The 26,582-nt window shown below is 37.1% G+C and overlaps 4 protein-coding genes across 5 annotated transcripts; 3 read left to right on the forward strand and 1 right to left on the reverse strand.

Moving 5' to 3' along the window:
- Positions 1 to 87: 87 nt before the first annotated feature.
- On the reverse strand, positions 88 to 2,923 carry LOC131670585 (vesicle transport protein SFT2A). Of its 2 annotated transcripts, XM_058946301.1 has the most exons (6): positions 2,769 to 2,923; positions 2,347 to 2,564; positions 2,017 to 2,034; positions 1,772 to 1,941; positions 1,588 to 1,705; positions 88 to 1,517 (listed from the first exon to the last, which is right to left on the reverse strand). In XM_058946301.1, exons 2-6 carry the CDS (start codon positions 2,416 to 2,418, stop codon positions 1,389 to 1,391), a joined length of 507 nt encoding a protein of 168 aa, XP_058802284.1. In that variant the 5' UTR covers positions 2,419 to 2,564; positions 2,769 to 2,923; the 3' UTR covers positions 88 to 1,388. The 2 variants fall into 2 exon arrangements, with proteins under 2 accessions (XP_058802284.1, XP_058802283.1); XM_058946300.1 differs by lacking the exon at positions 2,017 to 2,034 and having other exon boundaries at positions 89 to 1,517; positions 2,769 to 2,921.
- A 59-nt stretch (positions 2,924 to 2,982) lies between these two features.
- LOC131670584 (uncharacterized) lies at positions 2,983 to 4,846 on the forward strand. Its single transcript, XM_058946299.1, has 8 exons — positions 2,983 to 3,062; positions 3,166 to 3,439; positions 3,506 to 3,768; positions 3,848 to 3,994; positions 4,061 to 4,175; positions 4,244 to 4,371; positions 4,445 to 4,497; positions 4,572 to 4,846. The coding sequence occupies exons 2-8, from the start codon at positions 3,236 to 3,238 to the stop codon at positions 4,673 to 4,675; spliced, it is 1,014 nt and encodes a 337-aa protein (XP_058802282.1). The 5' UTR covers positions 2,983 to 3,062; positions 3,166 to 3,235; the 3' UTR covers positions 4,676 to 4,846.
- Positions 4,847 to 7,390: 2,544 nt separating this feature from the next.
- Positions 7,391 to 18,622, forward strand: LOC131670582 (uncharacterized). The gene is made up of 11 exons (XM_058946296.1): positions 7,391 to 7,537; positions 7,836 to 7,905; positions 8,187 to 8,476; positions 11,493 to 11,703; positions 13,159 to 13,442; positions 14,570 to 14,693; positions 14,766 to 14,986; positions 15,056 to 15,242; positions 15,551 to 15,757; positions 16,593 to 16,811; positions 17,311 to 18,622. The coding sequence occupies exons 2-11, from the start codon at positions 7,845 to 7,847 to the stop codon at positions 17,679 to 17,681; spliced, it is 2,175 nt and encodes a 724-aa protein (XP_058802279.1). The 5' UTR covers positions 7,391 to 7,537; positions 7,836 to 7,844; the 3' UTR covers positions 17,682 to 18,622.
- Positions 18,623 to 19,290: 668 nt separating this feature from the next.
- On the forward strand, positions 19,291 to 20,532 carry LOC131670605 (zinc finger protein 2-like). The gene is made up of 2 exons (XM_058946326.1): positions 19,291 to 19,451; positions 20,118 to 20,532. The coding sequence occupies exons 1-2, from the start codon at positions 19,291 to 19,293 to the stop codon at positions 20,530 to 20,532; spliced, it is 576 nt and encodes a 191-aa protein (XP_058802309.1).
- The last annotated feature ends 6,050 nt before the right edge of the window (positions 20,533 to 26,582 follow it).

The following is a 26,582-nucleotide window of genomic DNA, read 5'->3' on the forward strand; positions in this document are numbered from 1 at the left end:
TATTTGTAACGTTCTTTCTTATCATGAGTTTGAAATAACGCTCGAGAGCCTCATAATAATCTGTACGAGATATGGGTACATATGTAATAAAAAGTGATAATCGTAATTTATAAAGAGTTTATTATAATCATGCCACATTATTATAAAATAAATGCTTTGTAAATATTCCTCGTAATATCAGTTCTATTGTTATGCGCGTAACTATGCGAGAAACTTTCATCTAAGTACGGTCACGTTTCCTTTCACACATTGACATAAAACATTTTAAAAATGTGATACTATCTTTTTGATAAATTGGAAGCTTGAAGATTTGTATCATTCGTGATATTATAAACATATTCTGGTTATAATTATAACTTATGATAAACTTTATTATTTAACCGATTATTGTTCAAGTGAAATATAAACTAGATAGCAGTAAACTATCTATTGGGTTACTATTCAAATGAAAAAAAATTACTTCTGTTTTTTTCTTTTTACAGTTCCGATTATTTATACGAAATTACCTAAACAAATTAACAAAAATTTTGCAATTTCAAAAAAATGATAACACCAATCGATTTTACGGAGAAAAACAGGTTCCAAAACCTCTATACCATGTTTTGTCAGCTTCTATTTCATTAATGTATCGCTAAAAGAAAAAACACGAGTAAATTTTTTTTTTCATTTTGATAATGTTTCAATAGTTAGTTCAGTGCTACCTAGCTTGGATTTTGCTCGGCTAGTAATGAGTTAATTATGTTTCATTCAAATTCTTGGTCAAATTGCTAAAAATAATTAAGCAGTTTGACCTTACAATAACATTTATGAGTATTTAACACTGTACACAACACACATACTTTGAAAAGCTCTGGAAATATTTTAGGAAATTAAAATAATTAGTAAATTTTCCGGAAATCTATAAATCGATTTCTATTAAAAATGATATATTATCTACAAATAATATTCAATTAAAATTCCAACTATTGCTTTGTAGAAGTTGGACATTATTTCATTTGAAAATTAATCATTCACAAATTTAATACTTCAGCAATAATAAATAATCTATCAGCTATTACTAAATTCTATGACACAAATTTTAACTTACATTTTATAAAAGTGCTTTTCATTAAAACTGGATATAAATTGAATTTTATCACTTACTTAAAATCATTATAATTGACATAAATATTATCTTATGACATGTAACAGTGAATAAGGAGTTCTATTTAAAAATAACTATGAAAATTTGTTTAGTATTTTCGTGAAACAGGCACTTGGTGTCTAAATCAAATATTTGTAGAAAAAGTTTGTAAAAAATAGTTGTTCAATAGAAGTATCAAAATCAATAAGTTCTGCTCAATTTCGTAATTTCTGGTTGTATTGATATTCCAAAATAAAATCTAAAATTATGTAATGCATGCTTCAACAGTTTTCTTCACAGCATCTCTAGCATAAGGAATATAAGATAATGAGTACCACAACATAGCCAAATATTGAATTATGATAAATAATAATGCAAGGCCAGCGTTGTGAAGCTGAAAGAAAATATAATATTTTATATCAACTGCAAGTTGAATAAAGGCAGATAGATCAACTATTAAATACCTTTAAAGCTGCCCATAACGTGAGTCCAAATGCAAAAAAAACTATTACAGTTGCAATAACTCTTGTTGGGGCGAACATTTTCTTTATCTGATTTATAGGGCCCATCAAAAAGCATGTACTAAAATAATAAAAATGATATCTACCAATACATTAACTAAATTATTCAACAATTCATAATGATTACCTAGCTATGGAAATAAGATTTCCAAGTGTATAAAGCACTCCATAATATGTCAATCCATTATTAAGAAACAGTGCAAATGAGCCAAGTATGGATAGTAAAATTCCAATTATGAAGCATATAATGAAACCTTTTATTCTAGTTGTTTTACTAAGCTTCATTGTGTCAGAAACCTGGTTAATAAATTTAAATTAATATTTGCTGAAATATAAAACTATAAAAAACTACTGTCAACTTCATAATCTTACCGCAAAATCTACTTTGGACTAGCATTTAAAATTATAAATATTACAATTATTATCAGTATAAAATATTACATGGATATGAACAAATAAAAATAACAATAACTATCTAACTATATTTTCAATTTCAATATGTACATTTGTATGAGATTTTATTTTGATTTATAAATAAATTTTGTTAGAAAAATGTTTATTATTATTTCTGACACATAAAATAGTTTCGAAAGATTTTTAATCATTTATATGTGATATTTTAATCTATAACAAATACTTAGATTTAGATTATATCAGATAAAAATTTTAAATTACAAAAATTTCAGATACAAATTTATTTACCTGTGCCATAATACCATTCTGCTCATCAGCATTATCTTCTTCCCCATTGAAAAAACTCCTGAGTTTATCCATTTTGTGCAGAGAAAAAGTCTCAGTCTTAAAGAAAATACTTTGTTCTATTTTCCTCTTGAAAACCTCCAATATAACATCCAAAATTTAGCAACACCTCAGTAGTAGAGAAATCACTCCTGTCTTAAACACTACCAACAGCTGGAATCCTTGTAAAAAATTACCAACATCTATAAATATCTCGTTCAACACAATTTCCTTTCAAGGACGAAAACATGATTCTTTGCATTATCATTTAACGTTGTCAGATGAATAATAGCATTATTATTCTCTGATCGTATAGAGAAGAGGTCTCTTTTATCACAATCAACAGGTTGAAAGAGAGTTGTGCGAAGTAACCATAAAATGCTTACCTACACACTTTTCGTTTATAAGAGCACGTGGCGAATATGTGCACTTGCTAGCGGCAAATATGTAGAAAATCAAGTGGGCGTTGGAAAATTAGAATAATCAACGCTGTGCGTTCGCACATCACATAATCCGCAGGAACTGTCATCATCAAATTGGTTATGTTTAAATACTTGAGCTTTTATATCACGGTTGTTTGTTTATTAAACCGTCAGATGGCAACAACATCGTAATTTCAATAGATCTTTGTTTTAATATGGTTATATTCTTTGATAACGTCGGAAAAATAATAATATTAAGTATAGAAATAAATATTGTTTCTCATTGATTTGCCGATGAACATAATTTCATATTAAGAACCGACACCTCATCTAAAGTTTTATAATGAACTTATTATTTCAGAAGTGATATTACTGTTTTATATCAAATTTTCTTTATGAACATACTTTTTCAAACATAATTTTACCACAACATGGTACATGATTTTTTAACTAACTATTCACCATGGTTAGATATGTTGATATGGAACTTGAACATACCTCTGCAACTTCGATTAAGAGAAAATAAGAAAAATGATTTTGTTGAAAGAGGTCACAAGGTCAACGAAACAGTTCTTTTAACATATATGATACTAATTTGGACTATTTTATATTCAATCTACAAAAAGTGCCTTAATGTAAGTATTTTTTATTTGAATACAAGAATCATATGAATAAACAAACAATGCACATTTCACTTTTAGGTACATCTTAGGAATTTAGGCTATGCATTCATACGAAGGAACAGAATTTCAAATACCATTTGGACTTGTGGTCTCAACACAGTTATTATTTTATATACAGTATTTTTATGGGATACCATTTTGAAGCCAGAATTAAATGTTATCATGTTAAAAAGCCTTTATATACATTATACTGGAATCATAATTTTAATTAATAAAAGTTGGTTGAAAGGATTTTCAAATGCAATGTTGATATTGTTTGTATTTGGTATTTCTCGATCCAGGTATTTTTTTATAATAGTTATAGTCAACATTAAAATATTTTTATTGTCTAATATTCTAACATTTCTTTTTTTAACCAAGTTTAAAGTCTCCTGTTACTAGTATTTTTTTACTTACAACAATAGATGTGCTAATTCTGGACATTTGTAAAATTATGTATTTAAAATGGCCTCAGAAACTTCATCAAACTTATACTAAGACTTTGTACATTATATACTGTCTATTATGGTAAGAATATACAGTACAAAGAAAAGTTTGTTTAAAATATACTACCAATCATTATCAATGTCACAGGACTTATTTATACATGGTACATGTTCCAATTAACTTATTGTTGCCTTATAAATATCAATTCATACACGAACAATTATACCTCTGGCTTTGGTTTATTACACAGTATTTCAGTTTCGTAAGTATATATTTAAAAATTTAATTCTATATTTAATTTTTAAATAAAAAAGAATTTATATTTTTTAGGTTTTATTAGACTTGATAAGGAACTTTACATCATCAAGATTATTAGAACTATGCCTTTTTCCAAATCCTTCCACAGAATCAATTCACTTAAGAAAAATTTTTAATTCTTATAAAGAAATGAAAAACAGGTGAAATTGTTTTAAAAACATATATAGACTCCATTTCTTGTATTCTTTTACCAAGTAAATATTTAATTTACAGTACGGGAAAAGAGAGTGTAGCTGCTAAAAAAGAATTATGGCAAACTTTAATGTGTAAGTTACAAGAACAAGAACTTTGAAATAGTTGTTAAAAATACATTCATAAAGTTTTTAATATTTCTACACAGGTGCGATGACAATGAAGAAGAAATTAAATAGATTAAGGAAATCTAAACAAGCAAAAGAGAAAAATTTGTTTGAACAGGAAAATCTAAACAACAAAAGTAAATGATCCTACTAGTTATTTTATTTATTTAGAGGAAATAAATATGTAAATATACACTAATATTTTTGTAAATAAATGCGTAAAAATTAAATATTTTAAAGTTTGCAAAACCTGTAATTCTCTGTGTAAAGGAAATACGAGTAACTAAAAGTTTTTAAAGGTGACATAACAGTTTATAAATTCATGGAATATATATTCCATAAATTTATGAAATATACGACTTTGTCGATTAAATTACTTTTGTTTTTATTTCCATAACAATAAAGTATTCTTTACTTTCATTGCAAGAAATGATTTACACTTAATTCACTATTTAAGAAATAAATGCAGTAGGTTAAATATAATACTGTATACTCTATTTGCAGTTTAAAGATAAAAATAACATCAAGATTTCATTTGTCTTAGCTAAAATATAAGTTATTGGAAATGTAGATAGATCTAAAATTTCCATCTTTATCATACCGTGTATTATAATAGTAATTGAGAATTGAAACCAATTTTGACATACTATTACGTTGAGCGAGTTTCATGAACGAGTGCAACGACCTTTTTATATACATTTCTAGAAACATTTGATTGTGTAACAAATCACCTTGAACATTAAATCTATTGTCCTTTATTAACGCGAATACAACGAGAGACAAAATCATCAGCTATGTTCGCGTGCAACTCATAAAAATTACTTCAATGACATTACTCGCCTGCTTAATAACTTAAATCTTCCCTTATCTAGTTAATCACACAAAAGATGAGTTTGGAAAATAATGAAATCGCGAATCGTCAGGTAGATAAATGAACGCGCGCTCGACTTATTCGAGATTGAACCGATCGTGGAAAGAAAAACGTCGCGCGTAAAGAACGGCATAAATTGCCGAGAGTGTGATTATATAAAATTAAAATACTATAAGCTATTCAGATTTTCTTTTGATACTTTTCTCTGCAAGAATTTTCACAATTTTCACATATTTCGATACAATTATGTAAGAAATGGTGAAAAGAGCAGCTAGAAAAATATCTAAGCACGTGACTTAGTTCATATTGAGCCGGTGTGCAAATAGTGAACAGTTGTATCTTTAATGAGTGACGCCAAGTTGTCATTTGATGCGATTTTTTGGTGAGAAGCATCGCATGTGAAGCATGACTTGTGTCTTGATATACAATCGTACAATTGTTTTGGAAAGTTAGAAGAGAATTTTCAACACAGTTTTGCCGAAGAAGAAGACAAAGATTATTTTTGAACGGAATTTTAAAAAAATGTGCATTGGAAATTTTTAAAAATAGGTAAGACTGTATGAATGCATTTGGTTTTGTCATTTGCATTAATAAATTAAAACTGATCGTAAAATTAACCTGAGTAGTATTGTACGTACGTAATCGCTTTAATTTTTATAAACGTTTTCATCCCATGAATTCGATTGAATAAAAAACTAAAAAATCTGACTAAATTTTGTCTATGAACGTTTAGTCTCAACTTTTCAAAAAAAATTTAAAACATACATTTGCCATCTCTCGACAAAATCAAATAAAATTTGATGAAAGAACCTTGCTGCGAAAATTGCACGCTTAAAAAGCCAAGTTCATTGACTTTAATATCGCATCCGCTTCTTTTTGCCCGTTTTCCATGGAAAATTACAGTCGACCACATGATATGCACGCTGAGACGATCGATTTAAATGAATTATGCCAATGAAAAGAAGGCGTCGGCATATCGATAATCGCAGCTGTATAAATGTCACGCAAAAGCACACGCACATCGTACCAGCAAAGCTAATCAGGTTGTAAGTTGCATCGTCACTGCTGCGGCGAATCGAACGGTCGGTTCGTCGCGCGTAACGCGCACTGTATTAAAGGTGGTCAGGGGCGATGTCGTAAGGGCCATCGTACACGTGCGTGTGCCACGATAATCTCGCTTGGCCAATTTCGCGGTAATACTTACGTCGAGTTGACGCTCGACGACCTTGCATCGCGACCAATTTCTTAACGGAACGACGTGTAGCTGCTCGCCCTAATTATGGAAACTTCGTAGTCGCACAATTAGTCGGATATCTGACGCTCATCGGCGTCACGACGCCCGATCCTTGAAGACATCCTGTGTAATTTACGTTTCTTCCACGCGCAGCGATCGGCGGCAAGCGACACACATATATAGATGACATTAGCGGCCGAACATGATGATCAATGTTCGAATAATTACGCGTAATCGTCGAGGCTTGGCTTTCGCAGCTCTTTGTTTGGCGCGCGCGGCCCGCGTTCTCTCGCCCTGCTTACTTGTCCGCGAGATCGCGAAGAGAAAGAAGCACGCGCGATTTCGCCATTGCGCGAGGCGTCTCGAAAGCTCATTATTTCGGAGATCTCGCGCGGAGTGCAGGGTCAAGCTTACGCATCAACGAATTCACGAAAATGTGGGCCACTCGCGAAACGCCGACTCGCAATCAGAAGCCAGTCCAATAATCTTGCTGGGCAGAACCGGCGGCGAACCTCGGTACCATCAGCGATCGTCCGCGTGGCATATATATATATGCACATATATATATACACACATGCACATATATCTATATATTGAGGAAAGTTGGGCATTTCCCGAGCGCGCGCGGCGCTCTTTCACCTCGCTTGACGCGCTAGCGCGCCACGACGGGCGGGGATGATGCACGCGCCTTTTGTTTTTTCTTTCCCCGGAGACAGCCTTACAAAGTCCAAGCGTCCCCATGCTCCGGCGCTTACTTATCCTTCGGACGCCTAGCCGAAGAGCTGTTACGTCGCGCTCGCGCGCGCGCGCTTACTGATCGTGTCGACGTGACTGGCCACAGCTGAACGCGCTTCGCGCTTTTCAAGCGACCTATCGCTGCGGTGCGTGCTCTACACACGAGTGTGAGTTTCACGGGTTTTCGCCGCGGCGAACGTCATATTGTTTCATTGCAATGGGTACAAGTCGTTTTCTTTTCATTTCGTCTTTCAAGTTTCAGCAATCGAAAGCCAGCTTTTAAGAAAGTCCGACTCAAGTTCGTTTGCTGTTTTCACGATCGTGTATTTTCTTTTTCTTTTTGAGCTTATCTGCGATGCTGCTATTGACGAGTTGTAATTTTGAGATCGTCGCGGAACAAATTAATAATCATAATTGCGCAGATTTTCTAATACAAGCGAGTAAAAGCGTTCGTCAATTTTTCAGAAATACACAATGGGCAAGTATTTGGTGCTACCAGTGTTTGTACAATTCATCGTGCGCTATTGTCGAGCAGGTAAGTCTAAACTGGGTAGAGTTATTACATTTGACGGTGTTCGTTCGGATAGACGCTAACGAACGAACAAAAAATTATTCGAAGATAGTCAAAATCATAAAACTTAAAAATCGGTATTTTTCAATTTAATCTCACGTGAAAATCTCTGACGTAGTTTCAACAGTTTTTGTTATTAATCAGGGTATCTGCAATAGACGTTTGAGTCCAATGATAATTGTAAAAGTAACCTCTCATTAATTATTCATCGCAACGCTCGCCGCTGCTTCTGGCTTTTTTCTCAGAAACATTGATAAGCGTGCCGCAATCGCAACCCTTCTGGAAGGACGACGAAGAGCTGGCAGACACGATAGACTGGTCGTCGCACCCGTGTCGGCGCGCGTGCAAGGACGGCGAGGCGCCGATGCAGTGCCACTACGTGTTCCACATCGAGCACTACTACGCGATGAGCAAGGCCTGCTACGATTGTCCCTTCAATCGCACCGATTGCTTCAGGCCGCACTGCATACCTGCCGACGGCGTCAAGCGGCCGCTGGTCGTCGTTAACCGGCAGATGCCTGGACCTGCCGTCGAGGTGAGTCGTTTATTTTCGTCACGAAGGGCGCCCACGAGGAAACTCGCAGTTTTCCTTATGCGTGCGCGGCGGTTTTGCATCCTCTATTTTTGCTCATCCGGTTTGCTCCGTGGCGCGTTATTAATATCGAATTCAACGTCGAGCGAGCCGTTCAAATCCTTCAGCGCGATAACAGCGTAACTCAATTAGCGCAGGTCTGCTGAACGAGAAAAATTCTTATTAATCCAGATAAAGTGGCGATGTAAACGTCGGGGAAAGATATGTACAGTGCGACAATAAAAATATTCGGAAAAGCTTTCGACTTGCAGAAGGTTACAGAGTACTCCTTCTACGTGTCACGTCTTATCGTCTATTGTGCAACGCCATAAAAAAATACGCGCGCCAGCTGCCACTCACCGATGGCTAATTTCGTTTTCTGTCGACGTTAAACCGAATTGACATATTCGTTTAGAAAACTCGAAGCATAATTCTCTTGCTTTTTTCCTTTCATGTATATTTGTTTTTTTTTTATTTGCAATTTCACTTTTGCCACCACTCAATTTTCACGTTTTCGATATTTCGCTTAATTTGATTTTCAACGGTAAAACAAAGAACATAATACGCTCATATAAATTAATTAATTCCGATAACTGACGTAAACAGCAAATGCGTTGAAATGCGCTCTCCTGTAAAAATAACAAAGACGTCGAAACTTGTTCTTTTCCGATGCCTTTGAAAAATGAAAATAAGACCCAATAAAGGGTAGTGCATGATCTATCATGACATATCTCCATAAGCATTCTGTTGGTGAAAAAATTGCGTAGAAAGATATTTAAATGGTCTTGAAATATAATCGTACGTAATTGGTCTTGGAATATATTTGTACATAATTGATTTTACGTACGAAAATCAGTAAAAGAGAACCCGTTTCCTCGTGACTATTGCGGATTTCACTTTATGGCGAAAAGCTTTCAGGTCAAGTTTGGATTTTTATATAGGCTTACCGACCTTACAAAGGCCGTTTGCTATTATGATATATTCAACGTGAATATGCTATTCGAATCTGAACGCATGTGTTTTATGCAGAAAACGACATTTTTTTTTGTAATGTGAAACTTGATTGTGATTCGCGTTGCGGTGCTGCGTTGAGCAATACGTTTCAACGGAATGATATATATCAATTCTTGTGTTTGTTAATTTTACGAGGAAAAAGTGGGAAGTTTCTTAGTGGTACTTTTTTGAGTAACTATTGGGCAATTTTATTGGATAAAATTCTATTTGTTATTGTTTGAGACAAAAAAGAAAATTAGCAGTTATGTATATATGCCGAATGCAAATTCAAAAACCACGAGTATTTGTTATGAAATCCATAAAATTGATTACCGTTAAAAAAACTTTGCAAGGATAAAATACGGTTTTTTTTAACATTCTTGACGTAACTTTTGTACATGAAATATAATTTTGTTTACATAATAATTTACATAATAAAAATAGTTTTGTTTCCATAACCGGAAAATTACCGTTAGTACATGAATATAACGAACGAACTCGAGTATTTTTACATTTAACTCTCAATCTACTAGAGGCGTCGTTAAAAATCACTGAAAAGCCACGCAGCATCCACCGAAAAATCCCCCAATGCGCGCGTCATGGCCTCACAAGTGAACCGCGACTTCGCAGAATATAGGTATACACGTGAGTGCCGTGCATCATCTTACGCAGATCGATCCGTTTCTGTTTTCATAATACGCACGTGTCCTTCGCGAACAGGTGAATGGTTCCGGGATCGCGAGCTCTGAACATGCCTCTCTTTTCGATTATCGCGGTGCGTCCTGATTGACGAACACATAAGCCTTTTTTTCTTACCATGCTGACGTGTGTATAGGTGTTTTAAATTTAAAATAGTTTCAGCCGCAATGCATTTTTATGAACCGAGCATTTGCTCCTGATTTCAAGATGTGCGCGCTCAGATTCAGTTTGCTCATTGTTCTATGTGATGACGTTGTTTTATTTTGCGGTCGGTCAAATATTTTAGCGCTTTTGTTAAGTTTATAGTTCAGAAGCGAATTCTAAGAAATGAATGACGCGTTGCCACTTTTGTTTTGGATAAGGAAGCGAGCAAAAAATATCGGCTAGCCTGAACTACAACGATTTTCGGCGTTGCGCAAGCTTTTTTTTCGCCCAAAGCACGTCGTGACTGGATTTACAAAAAGTAATTCCAAAAAATAACTATTTACAGTGTTGCTGTACCTGCTGATTGTAATTGAGTCATTCGAAGTTTCAATTACCTTGTGAAATAGCAGCAGATAATAGTTATGATGATAAATTTTTATCAATTTTCGATAATATTGATGATTGCATAGTTACTATAATAAATTTAAACTCGTATGGTTGAAGAAATTCCAACACTAATTAGCAGTTTAAGGTGAATGAAAAAATACATGACAAATTCAATGGAATATTCTTATTAAAAAGTTATTTTCACTAGTGTCTTATTTAATTTCATAAAGTGATGATTAATCAAATAGTTTCAATTACGATGATCATTAAAGATTCATAATTGACGGAAAACCTTACAAAACTACAGTGTATTTCATTGGAACGTATCAGTTCGGCCATGCTTGGCAATCGGTTGTTCGACGGTGAGAAAATTAGCCCCTGATAAAAACGTTAGTAGATTTTCAAGGGAATTTTCAAAATGTCGTAAAAAATTTATAAAATTGAGAAAAGAAAATGATTTTTGGTTATCCATATAATTACCCGCATGTGTCTTATCAAACGCGACTTCAACTATACTGGTAGCGATATTTTCTAAATGGTCAAATTAATTTGGGCTCGTTTGCGATACATTATTTTTCTTTTATCGAACTTGTTTTTTACAACGTAATGCATTGTAAAATGAGAACACAACTGATATACATTAGACTGTCGTCTGAGCGCACAATTTAGAACGAAGTAACAGTCCATTTGCTTATTCAACTGCCGTTGTAATCTTTTTGCGAATTTTCACTGGTTTTTTTGTCCGTCGTTTTTGTAGGTATGCGAAGGTGATAGGATAATAGTGGATGCAATAAACATGATGCATGCCGATAGTACAACATTACATTGGCATGGACAACACTTACACCGTAGCCCTTACATGGACGGCACACCCTTTGTCAGTCAATGTCCAATTTTGCCTGGCGACACGTTTAGATACAACTTTATTGCTGAGACGCCAGGAACACATTTTTGGCATTCGCATGTTGGTAAGTTCGACATTTGATGCGCGGAGAGGAAGGTAGACGCTTTGGACTTAATATTTGAGTGAGAAAAATCTGCAATGGTGATTCCATTGCAACGCTTTTGTGTCAGTAGTTGATAGTTGCGTCAAATATTTGACTATTATTTGTATAACGACTACAGTTTCATGAATTTCAAAGAATATTTTAACTTTTTAGTAATAAAATATCTGTGTTGCTTTAGCTTAATTTACAAGTTTACGGAGCAAACAATGGTTTTCCAGCTAAATTATATGACAATGGTAGAGCGTTCTTGAAATAGATCGTCACGCGATTTTTTCAAACAAAGATTATCAATGTCGTTACGCGTCACATGTGCGTGGGTGTTTCGCCTATATAAACTTGATAAAGACTTTTGTGTAAATAGGTTTTTTATTTCGACATTTCGTTATTTTCGCAAGCAACATTTTCTGTTTTGTTGAATGTATGAATTTTATTTTTAACTATATTCATGGCGTTACATTTGTAAGTAATTTATTATAAGAATGCAAAATTCCTATTCGGAATATATTATTGTACGATGTTCCATTCGCTGCCTAAGTGCAGGCGTTCCCTGAAAAACATTTTTATGTAAATGAAGGGAACGATCAGAAAGGTTTTTTAAAATGAAATTTCAACTTTCTTTCCTTATACAATCCAGTATAAATGAATTGATAAAGATAATTACGTTGCACGGTTACGAGGCATTCCATGAAATATTATGTGGATTATTTCAATTCTCGGTCACATGCGTACATTACATTCCACTCCGAAGGATAATACTCGAGAAATGAAAAAAGATATACACTTTATCGCGAAATCGAAATGTGTCTTGAATAATTGCTGGCGCTTCACGTACTGATTTTATTTTTATTCCAAAATTGCCGCTGACTATTCTAGACATCAATCTTGTGCGTGTTGCATTTGCATTGCGTCTGCGAATTATAAACAAACAGTTTTTATTAGTCGGGTTAAGACATAAGTTAATACGCGTTTTGTAAGATGCCAACCGATCGCACGTCAAACTTTTAATTAAGGCAAAACTGAATTCTGCAAATTCACGATAAATACCATAATGTAGTAATTAAGATCTGTTCTTAATGCAGAACAAAAAATTTCTTTTATTTTTTGTTATTGTGCATTGTAGCTATATTAAATATTTATTTATCATCTTTCATCACTGAATAAATAAAAAACTTATTTTTACTACTCGACATGAAATTAGGCTCTTGAAGACTTGTAAATAAAGTCATTTATTGATTCAATTATCATAATTTTTACCTATGATAACTTATTTGTGAGTCAGTTAGGTCAATTACCTTGTTAATACGTGTTTCAACCATACTTCTTTAGAGAACCAAAATTTGCAATATTTAATCAAAGCCATCATCAAAATCAGCAATTAATATGCAAATACAGTACATTGATAAATTTACTAATCAGGTTTCCAACGAGGCGACGGTATGTTTGGTCCAATGGTGGTGCGCCGAACACCGAAACGGGATCAACTTCGCAACCTTTACGACTTTGACGATCACATAATGGTGATATCTGACTGGGACCATGAACTTGGTTTGGATAAATTTTTAGCTCACTACCATGGTGGCAGAGATAACAAACCACCTAATTTATTGATCAATGGACTTGGCCGTTTTGATGCTCCGGACGTGGAGGGCAAGGTTGGCATGACCACTCTCATGCCGACCGCGACGTTTAACGTCAGACAGGTAAATAATACTTTGATCCGTCATATGATATCTCGTACCTGAAGAGATTTGCAGAAGGTTTCGGATGAATAAGTGTTGCGTGGACTAGACGAGATGCTGCGTGGTTCATTGTTACACCTCGCGATTGTACGAGACGATGACGTGAATTGCGTGACTCCTTTCCTTTTTTGTCTTGCAAATGCGTGAGTAAAAACGACGCGTGGTGAACTTTTTTCTTTTTTCGAAATCAGGTGATTCCGTGTTTATTTTCCTTGTTTCAGTTTTGTTTTTCGTTTTTAATTTTTTTTCTGAGTTCTGATATTTTTGGTAATTATACAATGGGATGCGAAATTATACCAGTTTTTATACTGACTAGAGTATCCGTACTTGAAAGTCGTGTGATTTTATTTTCCTGCGCGGATGCGTAAGCGCATAAAACTGGTTTATTATGTAATTATGTAAATTTCAATTGACATACTTCATCGACAGTACTACCTTTCAACTTATTTTTTAAGTAGGAAATGGAAATAATAAAAGTTAAAAGTCAATTGATGTATACATAGATAAGAGGACACATAGAAAAACAGCATTCAAAACACGATGAGAATACCTCAGTAGTAATAGCCGTAGCTAAACATAATGATAATATCCCCTAGAAGGAAAAAAATGCGACCTTGCGGTTTTCAAATTGTCGGTTCCCAAATTACGCGCAAACTTAAGCAACGGTAATGTGAATTGTGCAACATTGAAATCATTCCATGCAGGCGCGCGGCTCTTTCACTCTCGACGCCGTAAGAGTGGCATCTGAATCGTCAAAGTTTATGTCTTCTTTCACCGAATTTGACTGATTCAAAGGTAAATAAAATCCTTTATGCGTGTGATGAAAAGGCGCTGAAATGAAAACCGTTGTGGCTTGTTAAGGCGTTCACGCGCGTGTAATTATTGTTTAGAGCCGAGAGCGCCGTTAATGTCAGTATCAAGGTGCTATGTTGAAACGCGCATGTTCGCGACCTTAAACGTCATCGAGATGTATAATTAGCTATACCACTTTTTATGCTACATACTTGCCTATCCTTCTTTCACGGAGTCACGTAGCTCCCATTATATCGCGAGTGAGCAAAATGATGGATTCGCGCGTTGTTCAACAGGGTTACAGATATCGCTTTCGCATAATGAACGCAGAGTTTCTTAACTGCCCCATCGAGATTTCCATTGACAATCATACACTTTGGATCGTCAGCTCGGACGGCAGAGACGTGGAGCCCGTGGAAGGTAGGCGAGCGAATGACTCCGCCGTTTGTGGCTGTTCGAGAAAGTCGCATTGATTTTGACATGATTTTACAGCCAAGTCGCTGGTCACCTACGCGGGCGAGAGGTTCGACGTCATAGTCGAAGCCAGTCAAAACGTCAGTAATTACTGGATAAGATATCGAGGACTGCTGGACTGCGGTCCTACCTTCACGAAAGCTTACCAAGTTGGGATTTTGAGGTACGAGGGCGCTGCCGATGCCGATCCGGAAGCTGAGGTTTCGTACGAGCTCCCACCCAGAGACTCTCTGACTACGGTATTTATCTCGTCTTGGCGCTTCGACTTGCACTCGAGGCGAGATTAATCGACGTTGCTTTTATTTCAGCAAATCAATTCGTTGAATAAAGGAACGGAATCGGAGGATACTTTGAGTATACCCAAGCTGGACGCTCTCGACCAGAATTCCGTGGCGAACACGAGAGAACCGGATTATCAATTTTTCATCTCGTACGACTTCTATGCAAAAGACAACGTGGATTTCCATCGTAGAAATCTGTACGGATTCCATCAAGGTAATCAATTCGTTCTCGGCTTTTTTGCGCTCACATAACGATCGTGCATTTATGATGGTGATTTTCTATAACAAGAGAAAAACGTCATCCACTTGACGGCTATAACTCCAAGCGTTTAAGTGGTACGCATCTATTTACGTAAAGCGTTGTTAAAAACTCGATTCTGTCTGCATCTTTATCGCGGCTTTCCGATCGTTGACACGGTTACGTTTCACACTCGCTGCCGACGTATGCGGCACAAAAAGTAATAACAATTATCGTGCAATATTAATCGCAAGTTTTCCTTTATTTCCAATTCGCTCGCGCAGTGAAAGAAAAAGTGGGCACGCCGCAGCTGAATCATATATCGATGAAGATGCCGACGTTCCCGCTGATGTCACAGCCGGAGCTCATCGACGAGAGCAGCTTCTGCAATTCCAGCACTGTGAGCGGTTGCGAAAAGGACTACTGCACCTGCCCCCACGTGTTGCAGGTCAAGCTCGGCAGCGTGGTCGAGCTGGTTCTCGTTGACGAAGGTAACGCAACGGACGCGATCGCAATGCGTGCGTCATGCGCGTGCGAATTCCGACGGGTTCGGGCGCGACGACGAATGCTCGCCGCGACGTCAGCGCTGGCTTTTCCAAGTCACCCGGCGAATCCATTGGCCGACGGAAAGCCGTCGGGAGCAGCGACGAACTCACGTGCGAGATACTTCGCTTTATTGGTAACAACAACCTCGGATGCGAAGTAGAATGCGTAGTCCCGCTAAAACACGCAAGTTCCGATTCTTCTTTCGAATAGGCCGATTTTTCCACGCAAAGCAGCCTCGATAAAGCCGCGCTGAGTAGCCGTCCGGCGCATCGCAATGGACGCGTAGCGAAACGTGGCCGCTAAGGATCTACAGTTCGAGAGGTGATGTTGGTAATTGGCCGGATAAATCACGTGGCTTACATACGCTCCGTTACACAATTGCAAGGCGCGTGCTCGACGCTCGTACAGCCGTGTAGTTGACGAGTCAGTCCTTGGCTGCGGGAGAGAGCCACTTTTTCCCTCACTCTCGCGCGCTGATCTTTTCGCTTTGCGGAGCGAGGCGCAATGAGCTTCGCTGATACTTTCGTTACTTGCGCTGCGTGCGATCGGTCGATGAAATCAATCGTCGCTTTTTTTTTTTTTTTTTTTTTTTTTTTTTTCGAGTCGCCGACCGATGATTACATCGTGCAAATGCGCTCGACGCCAAAATCGATCGGCGACAGGAATGCACGCCGCCGTGCACGATGCGAGCAGAGAAAATTAGAGGCCAGCGCGCGCAGCGTCGAGGCGCGCGGAGAGATCGCGACGAACTTGACGTGTGTCGAAACGATCTTGGCGCAGGTGTGCCGTACGACGCCAACCATCCGTTCCACCTGCACGGTCACGACTTTCGCGTGGTGGCGATGGAGCGTCTCGCGAGCAACGTCAGCCTCGAGGACGTGCGCAGGGCGGATCGCGAGGGACGCATTCGCCGGAAGCTGGACAGGGCGCCGATCAAGGACACCGTCACGGTACCGGATGGCGGCTACACCGTCATACGTTTCCTCGCCGATAATCCTGGTAAGTTCGTGTTTGCCGATGCTCGGGACTTTTTTTCGTTCTCTTTTGAAACGTAAGAAGCTGATAACGAGGGTACAGATCGCAGATTGAGCGCGCAAAGTCCGGGGCTTTTTTTTTCGCGCGTGGTGTCGTGCAATTTCCTCGAGACGGCTACAAGCAATCCGAGCGATAAAATCGCGCGACGTCTTTAACGCGATGTCAACGATCTGCCTGCTCGGACGGCCGTGTAATTAGTTCGCCTCGCGAAGGAAAAATCGCGGTTGAGCGTCAAACTCTTTGTGTGATACCGAAGAAAAGCTCGGTCGCGCTAATTGCGCTTGTCGACTCGTGTGTAGATCTCCAAGGCTTCTTCGTGAAAAAATTGAAATCAAGAAATTTAAAACGTAAAATGAGAAAGTTGAGCGAAGCATAATTGTTGTTATTTCAAATAAATCAATTTCAATTGATGCCTCAAGTTCGTTAGCCCAATAAAGCCGACTCATACCGATTGCTTTCGCAGGCTACTGGCTGTTCCACTGTCACATCGAGTTTCACTCGGAGGTGGGAATGGCACTGGTCTTAAAAATCGGCGAACACCAGGACTTCGCCCCGGTACCGACGGGCTTCCCTCGTTGCGGTGACTTCAAGCCCGCGAAATCCACGAGCCCGACGTCGACGACCGCGAGGACGACGACGACGACGTCGGCGGACGAAATACGAGACAACGAGGTCGGCACGATGGACGAAAAGCTGCGCTCGTCCATCGCCAGCTGGCTTCCGCTCATACTCAACGAGTTGCGGGTTGCCAGTTCCACGGCGGCTCTGCGCGGCATGTCCTTGGCCGCGACGACGGCCCCGGGACTGCTCGTCGCTCGGGCATTTTTCCGATGAGTTGCTTCTCGCGCTTTCGCGGGCTTTCCCCTGTCGCCAATACGCTATGCGGGTACATGCGCGCGAGCGCGCACTCGCGAGATTCGTCTCGCGCTCGTTCGGCGAGAATGGGTGATCGAGCGACCGACGATTCGACGCGTATTATCTCTTTACCGCGTGTCATTTTTAATGAACACAACATATGTGCAATTAGCCGGATCTTATCTTACATATAACTAATTAGATGTAAGATAAGATTTAGGCGACAAGTGATATGCGAAACAAATGTTCCGAATGCGAGAATGGTTTTCCCCGAGCCGTGTGTCGTAGCGAAAGATTCCAGTTTTGAACATTTACATGTACGCTTTGATCGTCAGTTGCAAACAAATTCATTGAGTCTTTGATAGTTGATGCCTTGAAAATAGTGATTTGAACTGTGATACTTGTCGAAGGAACGGATTGCCAAGTCAATCCGATCGACTTCTTTTCTAAAAGCAACAACGGATGCCCATGCCCTGTTTTGCCGTTAAATGCATATTGTTTAAACTTGAAATCGGTAGGGTATCGCATAATTCCCAAATACTCAGACTTATCTTGTACTTCGTTCTAGTATTAAAAAGTATTGTCTTAATGATTAACTCCGTTGTGTTGACAAGATCGTTCTCAATACTCAGTGCTGAGAAAGCAATTGTATTTGATCACGCAGTATTGACGCTCATTATTTTAAATGAGTCGAGTATTCGACAATCAGTAGTCTTACTCATTTAAATTACAATCCCATTGCGATTCACCTTTGTCAAGCCGTAAACTTAGTAACAGCTGTTGTCGTCACACGCATTTTCCTTAATCTATGATGTACAGTATATGCGTATAGTTTAATGCTTGTGTGTGTCTTAAAAACATATTTAGATGTAAAGAAGCTTTTAATTAGCCCATCCTTAATAAATTATTTGTAATTTCTATCGAAGGTATATGAAAATTGACCAATTTTTTTCCTTAATGAATTCAATTTAAAGATTTTTTGGTATCTTGTACTAAACGAAGATTGCCATCAGCCTCGGTGATCCATCAGATAAGACCAACAATAGTCAAAGAAGCTTGTTCATTGATAGTTTCAAAATAAATTGTTTGCTCGAGCATTTTACACGCGCAAGTATATCAACGACGAGGCATCCGCAAGCACGTTAAAATATGGTGTAACGAGAGATTTTGAAGAAAATACTACGTGCAGCCAAAAAAATGGATGTTTTGCTTTTAGCAGAAGTCAAAGCAGCATACAAAATGTAGTAAGAGAGAAAGTTAACGACGCTGGGAGCTTACATTCTCTACGCATATCCATCCAGCCGACGATGATGTTTTTCTTGCTAACTGGGCTTCCCAACTTCGGCGGTTGACGGGTATTCCCTGATTGCTGCCCCCTCCACCTTCACCTTCAAGCCCGCATTTTCGATAAATTGATCGCGGTCCTCTTATATAGGTTGCCTGGCGAAATGTTGCACAACCTAGAGAGCTTTTTGCCACCGAGCCGACGGCCACCGCCCGTGTCGTTCTCTTCTCAGCTAGCGGCCACGTGCGTTTTCTTTCTTGCGCGTGATTCGGCCACGTGTCCGGGGAGTGCACGCAACTCGTCATGTACGACCTCGACAAAGTGCTCAACTTGGCCAGGTACGGAGTTATGGCCGAGCATGCCGACTACTTGACTGACTTATCCAAGGGCGCCTGCCAAGTCATCGTGAGGAATCCTTACATCGACGCTGCAACGGATGCCATCCGCGACGAGCGCGTGCCAGAGTGAGTTTTGCCGCTTCCTCGGCGCGCCGTTGCGCACGGCGATGCCATTGACGTGATGCGAGCGCTCCGTAATGTCTCCAAAACCCAATGATCGCTGATCGATGCGGCTCGATCGATAAGTCGACCTTGTTCCCGCGAAACTAAAGCGTCGTGCCTGCTAGAAGAGTACGCATACGTACGTACGAGCGAATTGAAATTTATTTTCTGCTAGCAATTGTTTGAGAATAAGGCGTGCAGGGGATTTCTCTCCGGAAAAATTTCGTTCGGTGTACGTGAGCGCACACGCATATAGATTCGATCGGACGCGTGTCCCGCGATCGTTTATTTTTACAAAAATATGACACATGCAATTGAGTCTGAATAACACGAATACGTAAAATAACGATTAATGCCCAACGATAACGTGCTTTCTAATGATGAAAATACATGAACTAATAAAATACAAATTAATCCGAAGAGACTGCATTTATCCGACTTATTTAAATGACAATTTTTTAGAAAAGATATATTTTGAAAAGAATGCTAAAATTATTAAATACGCTATCGGTAAAAGCGACTAACATTATCGGCTTGACGGCAGGAATTTTCATGAAATTACTTAATATGTCTGAGTTCGTTTGTCCATTTACAAGAATTATTTCCTAACATTTCCTCTCTTCCCAGCAGAGATTCCATTCCACCTGTAACGCACCAACCACTAACCACCACAACGTCGAGATCACCCCAGCAACAAGTCCCCATCAGCGAAGCAGCAACGTTAAGCTCGCAACAAAGCGCGCCAGCAGCAGTTCCGCGTCATCTACGCGCCATATGCACATTCTGCGGGAAAACGTTCGGCCACCTCGGCGACTACAACAAACATCGCAGGCGACATACCGGCGAGCGACCATATGCTTGTGACGTGTGTCAACGTCGATTTGCACATGCGTCCAATCTGCAGCGACACCGACGATTGCACTCTGGCGAAAAACCCTTCGAGTGCCCGACCTGTGCCAAAAGGTTCAGTCGCAAGGATAAATTGGCCGCTCACGAGACGAGGCAATGCTGCAAACCGAGTGCAACCACGAAATCAAAGGAATAACACCATTATAGAACTTTTTTTGCGTGCGATGAGTTTCTCGTCAATCTAGACGCGCGCGCGCGCACACACACACGCACGCACACGCACGCGTGTGCCCGTACTGCGACGAATAATTCTCTCGTAATACTGTGGAATGCTCAATCGTGATAGATTTGTATATTTTGTGCCAGTACTTGGATTATTGTACAATTCTGTGATAGATCATACCCACTGCAAGAGACTAGTACTTCAAATGTTCCTATGTAAATAATGTGCATCGTAAATATTAATATCTTACACATAGTCAATATAATTAACACATTGCTAATACTTAACATGTACGCCAGAATCATGTATTTTTTAACTCAGAGATAGATAGTAAGCAAATAAATTTATTTATAATTAATAGCGTAAGGAGGCCGTATTGTTCATAATCAAATAGATTTGTTATAGAGATCATCACAAAATTTTTTATAATTTAGCTAGTCAAGTACCATAATTAAAATAAAAATATAATTAAACCACTTCTCTTGATTTATTGAACTGAGATTCTTACCAATTCTTACCAATTCTCATATTCCTTTAGTTTTTATGAGATGCATTTGAACAAAATATTATATTTGAAATATATTAATAAAAAAGACTTCAATTTAGTTTTATAGAAAAAAGTCAGACGCTTTGATGAGATTGCGATAAATAATGTGGCCTAATAATCTGAAAGAATAAGTTCACATTACAGTACCACATTACGTTGTGACTGACCCCTCGTTCACTCTATCAACTCTAACATCGGATATCCTCAAATAATCCATGTCGCATAAATCCTCGCACCTATATGAAAAATTTTAAAACGTATAGGAAAATTTCCAATACTAATTTCCATAATGCGATTACGATACGAATACGAGTGGAAGGTCAAGGAAAAAAACCATTATAGTTATACAAATTACCGCACCCCTAGTATGAATGAAAATGTTGTCAATCTTAAAAGCATTAAAAAAAAAGTTTTCGTTACATTTTCGAGGTATCACTCACCGAATATCAATAATATGTAAGTAATATCGTAGAAATGAAAAAAATGTATTCTAATTTTATCAACTAAGCGATTCCCTTGACTGGATATCAAATTCGCTATTATGTCCCTCCACTTTAGATAAGGTGACCAACAGATTCTTCTTTGCGAACTTTTAGATGAAATCATTGGTAAGTTAATTTACGAACATATCAGTCAATCCAAAACATTGGAATTACTTCAGATTTGCCTTTGAACAGTCGTTATTTTTGAATAAGAATACGTGATTAAAATACAGGCTAATAGTTTTACAATACTTCGATTGTCACGGTAAGGTTCATTTCATACAGATACCGATTCTACGTGATTTTATTTAATACGAATTTTTTTATTTTCCTTATTTGATAAAATGCTTTTTTAATGTACACAAAAATAAAAAATAAAAAATGAAATATTATCTTATATTATACCTTTCTACAGAGAAATTAACAAACGATTAATTGACGTAAAATATTCTACAAAACATAATTGTACGTTTGACCATATTTTTCATAATGGACAAAATATTAATCTTATATATAATTCTTTCAAATATTTTTTATTCCTGCAGAAATATTTTATGTACAATATTTCTAAGTCAAATTAGTACCTTTATCATATTTTATGGTTTTTGGTTAAATAAATAATGTTTAATGAATAAAATAAAAAAATTTGTATAGAATCAAAATCATGTAGAAACGGTATCTGTACAAAACGAACCCAGCCCTCAATTACTCGTATATCCAAGTTTGAAACCCTTCTTAATTCTTAAATTATTATCTGACATATTTTATAAATAATTTCTACGGCTTTTTTGTTGCTGGCACAAAATTCGAGGATATTGTAAGCGGATCGTGGGTTTTCAACGAAATTATGAATACATATCTATAATAATCGTAAAGTTTGGAAGAAACACAATAGTTAGAAAAAGATTGAGAGGAGGTTAACTTTTTGGGAACAACGAATATAATCAATAAGGTGAAATCACGATTGCGAAAGAAATACGAAATTACTAAAGCTACGTATTCTGGCAGTATTTATCTCTGGCTCGTCAATTCCTGGGATGAATAGGCTTTCATCAAAACCTTCGCTTATTATATTACGATTCTGTTTCGCGAAGTGATCGACAAATATTAACATAGATCTTTTGGCGATGAATCGAAATTCTTGGCGACAGCTATCTACTTACATATCCATATATCAGCAACTTGTAGGTACTCCAATTGGCATAGATCGGAATCCGGTATTTTCAAGTCTTCAAAAATGATTCTTACTAATGCTTATAAATCTTCCAGTAGTGTCGTGTATTATCCACGTACATGTGATTTCTGAAGAATAAGCTCGAGATAGCCAGGCGAAATGAGAATTTGAGTTATATCTGCAACTTGTAAATCATTAACTCTATAAGATACTACAAATTATGTGAATGAGATCAACAGAATTGAATTACAAGTGACAGCTCTCAATGATCCTTCGACGCCTCGACCTTGATTAATTCCATCAGACACGAATTTAATCCAAAGCAAATGAGATAAGTACACGTGATAGTTGCTGGTTCCCTGTTACCGCAGTAATGACCGATGACTTTCGGGTAAAATCCGCCATCTCGAATTTAAATGCAACAATGCAAAATCAAAAACTTAAAAAATCGGTAATTCATTGTTTAAAATAAACGTTGTAGTCTTCGTACGCGTCACATATAGTTTATAATGGGTTAGATTAATAAAGATGATAATTTGAATGAAAATAATCTATAGTTGATGTAATAAAGAATCATGTTTAAGTAATAATTACATGTAATCGCTATTGCACGACATGCGTTTATTGACTAATGTATCGTTGAATAGTGTATCTTTTAGATCAACGTCAGTGATAGATACACTTGTGAGCTTGTGGTATCGTGATCAGCCATCTCAGCCATCATTCAACCGTCAGAAAAAATTCGGGTTGTCAGATTGTTATATTGACAACTATAGTATTTGTCAATACAGTAATGTTCATTGTAACGCAATTTATTATGGTTAAAGATGAGTGATATAATGTATTTTTAAATTTTGGTAAAGTTATCAATGCTACCGCAATGCGCGCACTACTCAGCCCTGAAACTTTCGCAGTTAGTTTTGTCATTGGAATGAAATTTTACTTTTATTTTTCTTCTCGTAGTATTGAATGATTTGTCAGGAGCAATACGCCCGCAAATTTTTCCTAAATTTTCATCACTATCATTTATGTATCTTATCCACTCAGAAACCTATAAATTGTTCAATATGTGATTAACATTCTATAATGTTAATGTAATACCTGTAATGTATTATTTTTATAGCTCAACGTAATCGTGCTCATAAATTGTGCTTGTTTGAAGATTGAACCTTTTAATAAAATTGAGGCCAACATGGAATCCATTATTGACTATTATTTCGCAAACACACTATAAACAATCATACTTACCTATAAGTTTTAGGTCATGAATAACCATTTGTTTCGAATATACACGACATATCATTTAAACGGATCTCGTAAGCTTAATTACCATATTACTTCTCATATTATTAAGAAATTATAAATTTCATTTTTCACATAAGTTTATTAATTTCAAATAAACAATTTCAAATAACAATTACGATTAACGTGTTTTCATAGGTATTTATTATAACGTTTTAATTACAGATACACAAAATATCTAAGACGTGATCACTGCTTTTATAATCTAAAATATTACAATTGTTATTCGAATTTTACTTAGCATGTTTTATTCTATTTTATCTTTTATTCAATAACATTAAATTAGCAACATGATAATTTTTTCTTAACTGCAGGCTTTTGTTCTGTCACTCAAGCTGTGTCTAAATAAAAATATTTTTTCCTCATAAATTCTACTTTTAATTATTCAGTTCAAAACAAAAAACTATTTTCATCGTAATTTACTCAATAAGAATATTGTGTTTCCACATCAAAACATGTATTAAATATATAAGATAATGACATAAAATCTTTTAACAAATCCAAAGAAAGTTAACTTAGGCTATCTGATGCGAATTGCAAAATTAAACTTTTCTAACACGTAAAACTTAAAATTCAAATCCACGGAAATAATTTTTAGTTGAATTCAATGGACCTTTCTTAACCTAACTAATTTATTAGTTTTGCAATCTTTATTTGGTAGGAGAAAAACAATGAATACTGAAACAAGAGCCCACAAACCAGTCCCCTTATAAAAAAGTCATGATCGGATGTTATGAAGTCAAGATAAACGCTATCTGATTGCCTCGTTCAGTGCGCATGTGTCTATTTGAATCTAACCTAATATAATTTGAAAATGTTTTATCTAAATTATGCTAATTTTTGTTTTTGTTTAAATATTAATATATAAAATCGTTTTAATATTTTTAATTAAAATTATTTGCATATACATAAATTATATTTCATTTAAAAAATTAATTTTGTCATTAATAATTTTTGAGAAAAGTGCTACTTCTTCCAATCTGATTATTACCGTTAGAAAGCAGAAAATTGAGAAGCTATACACCCCTCTGCATTGATTGTAATCTCTGACAAAAGTCCTGACAATTGTCAGAAAGCCAAAGGTGTTGTTGGCTTTTAATAAGTGGAGTTGGCATATCTTTTATCGTATAACTTTATATTATGTAAAGACGTATTTCCTTTCACTTTCAAACAGAAATAATTTCCAGTTAAATTAGCCTTTGCGATCGTAATAAATAAAGTGCAAAAGTCAAACTTTTGACAAAGTTTGTTTAGATCTACGAAAAAATGTTTTTAATCACAAACAGCCTTATGTAGCCATGTCTCAAATTTGATCTTGGCGAGATCTCCTCATAATTTATCTTGGTGATCATCAAAGAGAAAATACAAGTGTCAAAAATTATCTTTGTTAAAAGGTGTATTCGTGATTATTAAATTTTTTAATTTTATTCTGTTAATTATTTTACAAAGATAAAAATTCTTTCACTGACAAAATATTTCAGAACATCAATTTAATAATCAATTAATAATTATTGTAACGATCACCAACTCCCGTATAAGAAATAACACGAAATAATTATAAAAAAAAGGATGTAACTTTATTTTCTATATAACCCTAGTGACATGATTTAAGGCTACTCGACAACTAACTAACTTTACGACAACAACAACTACTTGGCAACCTTCTGATCTTCTTTTCTTGACGTTCGACGGTTCGACATATAACATTATTAATCGTGTTTAATTTTATTAACAAGCTTATGGACAACAAGCATGTTGGTTAGTGCGCGCGACGCGCGCTGTTCAAATTCTAGTCTATCTAAATATGCCATTGCATATTTGGCTACATGCGCGTCGTTCGCGCATGCTTGGATGCATACGAGGAGTCTCGAAAAAAGGTTGGTCGCAGTGTGAGGTAGCCAGGCTCACACTCGGCGGTCGGTAAGGAAGAAAGCGTTTCGTCCCGATGCTACCGGCTGGACTCGTCAGTGAGGCTTGACGGCCGGTAACATCTGCCTCATATGCTCGAAGTGCGTGAGCCGCTATGCAGACTTATATATTTGTTAATGTACGCTTAGATTGCGAGCCAGGTGTGACGTCACTATGCGCGTCGCGCCTGCTCTCAAATTTATCGTCGAATTGGAAGAAAGGCACAAGGAATTGAATGAACACACCAGAGTGAGAAGAGCACTGTTTAATGAAAGCCGTGACAAGATACGAGGAGAAAAAGGGCACGCTCGCTCCGCCAGCGCTGTGGCGCTTGGTTCAATTAGTCCCGATTGGAAAACTGGAGAAACACAAGAACTCGGTTGTGACGGACTTCGCGCGTTACAATAGATCTGCGATCCGCGCGATTAGCTGTTGCCTCGCTGGTAGCCGGCTTAAGAGAGAGAGCGAGTTCCTAGAAGATCTTGCGCGGTACGATCGTTTGCTTCCGTGAGCGGTGCTGTTTGGCCTGCATGGTGGCGCCGTCTCGTGCTGGATCAATTCGCCGAGGGGAGACCGCCACAGCCACTCCCTCCCTGGAAGTTGCCTCATC

The sequence above is a fragment of the Phymastichus coffea genome, unplaced genomic scaffold (assembly GCF_024137745.1).
Source record: "Phymastichus coffea isolate CEN01 unplaced genomic scaffold, Cenicafe_Pcof_1.1 PCOF00112, whole genome shotgun sequence".
Classification (NCBI taxonomy): domain Eukaryota; kingdom Metazoa; phylum Arthropoda; class Insecta; order Hymenoptera; family Eulophidae; genus Phymastichus; species Phymastichus coffea.

What these genes read in the sequence shown, in the direction of transcription:
- LOC131670585 (XM_058946301.1), bottom strand. Translation starts at nt 2,418, where the DNA reads ATGGATAAACTCAGGAGTTTTTTCAATGGGGAAGAAGATAATGCTGAT. An exon ending in AATCTTATTTCCATAGCTAG is followed by an intron (nt 1,706 to 1,771) that starts GTAATCATTATG and finishes TTATTATTTTAG; the next exon opens with TACATGCTTTTTGATGGGCC. An exon ending in CGTTATGGGCAGCTTTAAAG is followed by an intron (nt 1,518 to 1,587) that starts GTATTTAATAGT and finishes ATTTTCTTTCAG; the next exon opens with CTTCACAACGCTGGCCTTGC.
- LOC131670584 (XM_058946299.1), top strand. Translation starts at nt 3,236, where the DNA reads ATGGTACATGATTTTTTAACTAACTATTCACCATGGTTAGATATGTTG. An exon ending in TCTACAAAAAGTGCCTTAAT is followed by an intron (nt 3,440 to 3,505) that starts GTAAGTATTTTT and finishes TTTCACTTTTAG; the next exon opens with GTACATCTTAGGAATTTAGG. An exon ending in TTTGGTATTTCTCGATCCAG is followed by an intron (nt 3,769 to 3,847) that starts GTATTTTTTTAT and finishes TTTTTAACCAAG; the next exon opens with TTTAAAGTCTCCTGTTACTA.
- LOC131670582 (XM_058946296.1), top strand. Translation starts at nt 7,845, where the DNA reads ATGGGCAAGTATTTGGTGCTACCAGTGTTTGTACAATTCATCGTGCGC. An exon ending in CGACGTTTAACGTCAGACAG is followed by an intron (nt 13,443 to 14,569) that starts GTAAATAATACT and finishes GTTGTTCAACAG; the next exon opens with GGTTACAGATATCGCTTTCG. An exon ending in AGACGTGGAGCCCGTGGAAG is followed by an intron (nt 14,694 to 14,765) that starts GTAGGCGAGCGA and finishes ATGATTTTACAG; the next exon opens with CCAAGTCGCTGGTCACCTAC.
- LOC131670605 (XM_058946326.1), top strand. Translation starts at nt 19,291, where the DNA reads ATGTACGACCTCGACAAAGTGCTCAACTTGGCCAGGTACGGAGTTATG. An exon ending in CGCGACGAGCGCGTGCCAGA is followed by an intron (nt 19,452 to 20,117) that starts GTGAGTTTTGCC and finishes TCTTCCCAGCAG; the next exon opens with AGATTCCATTCCACCTGTAA.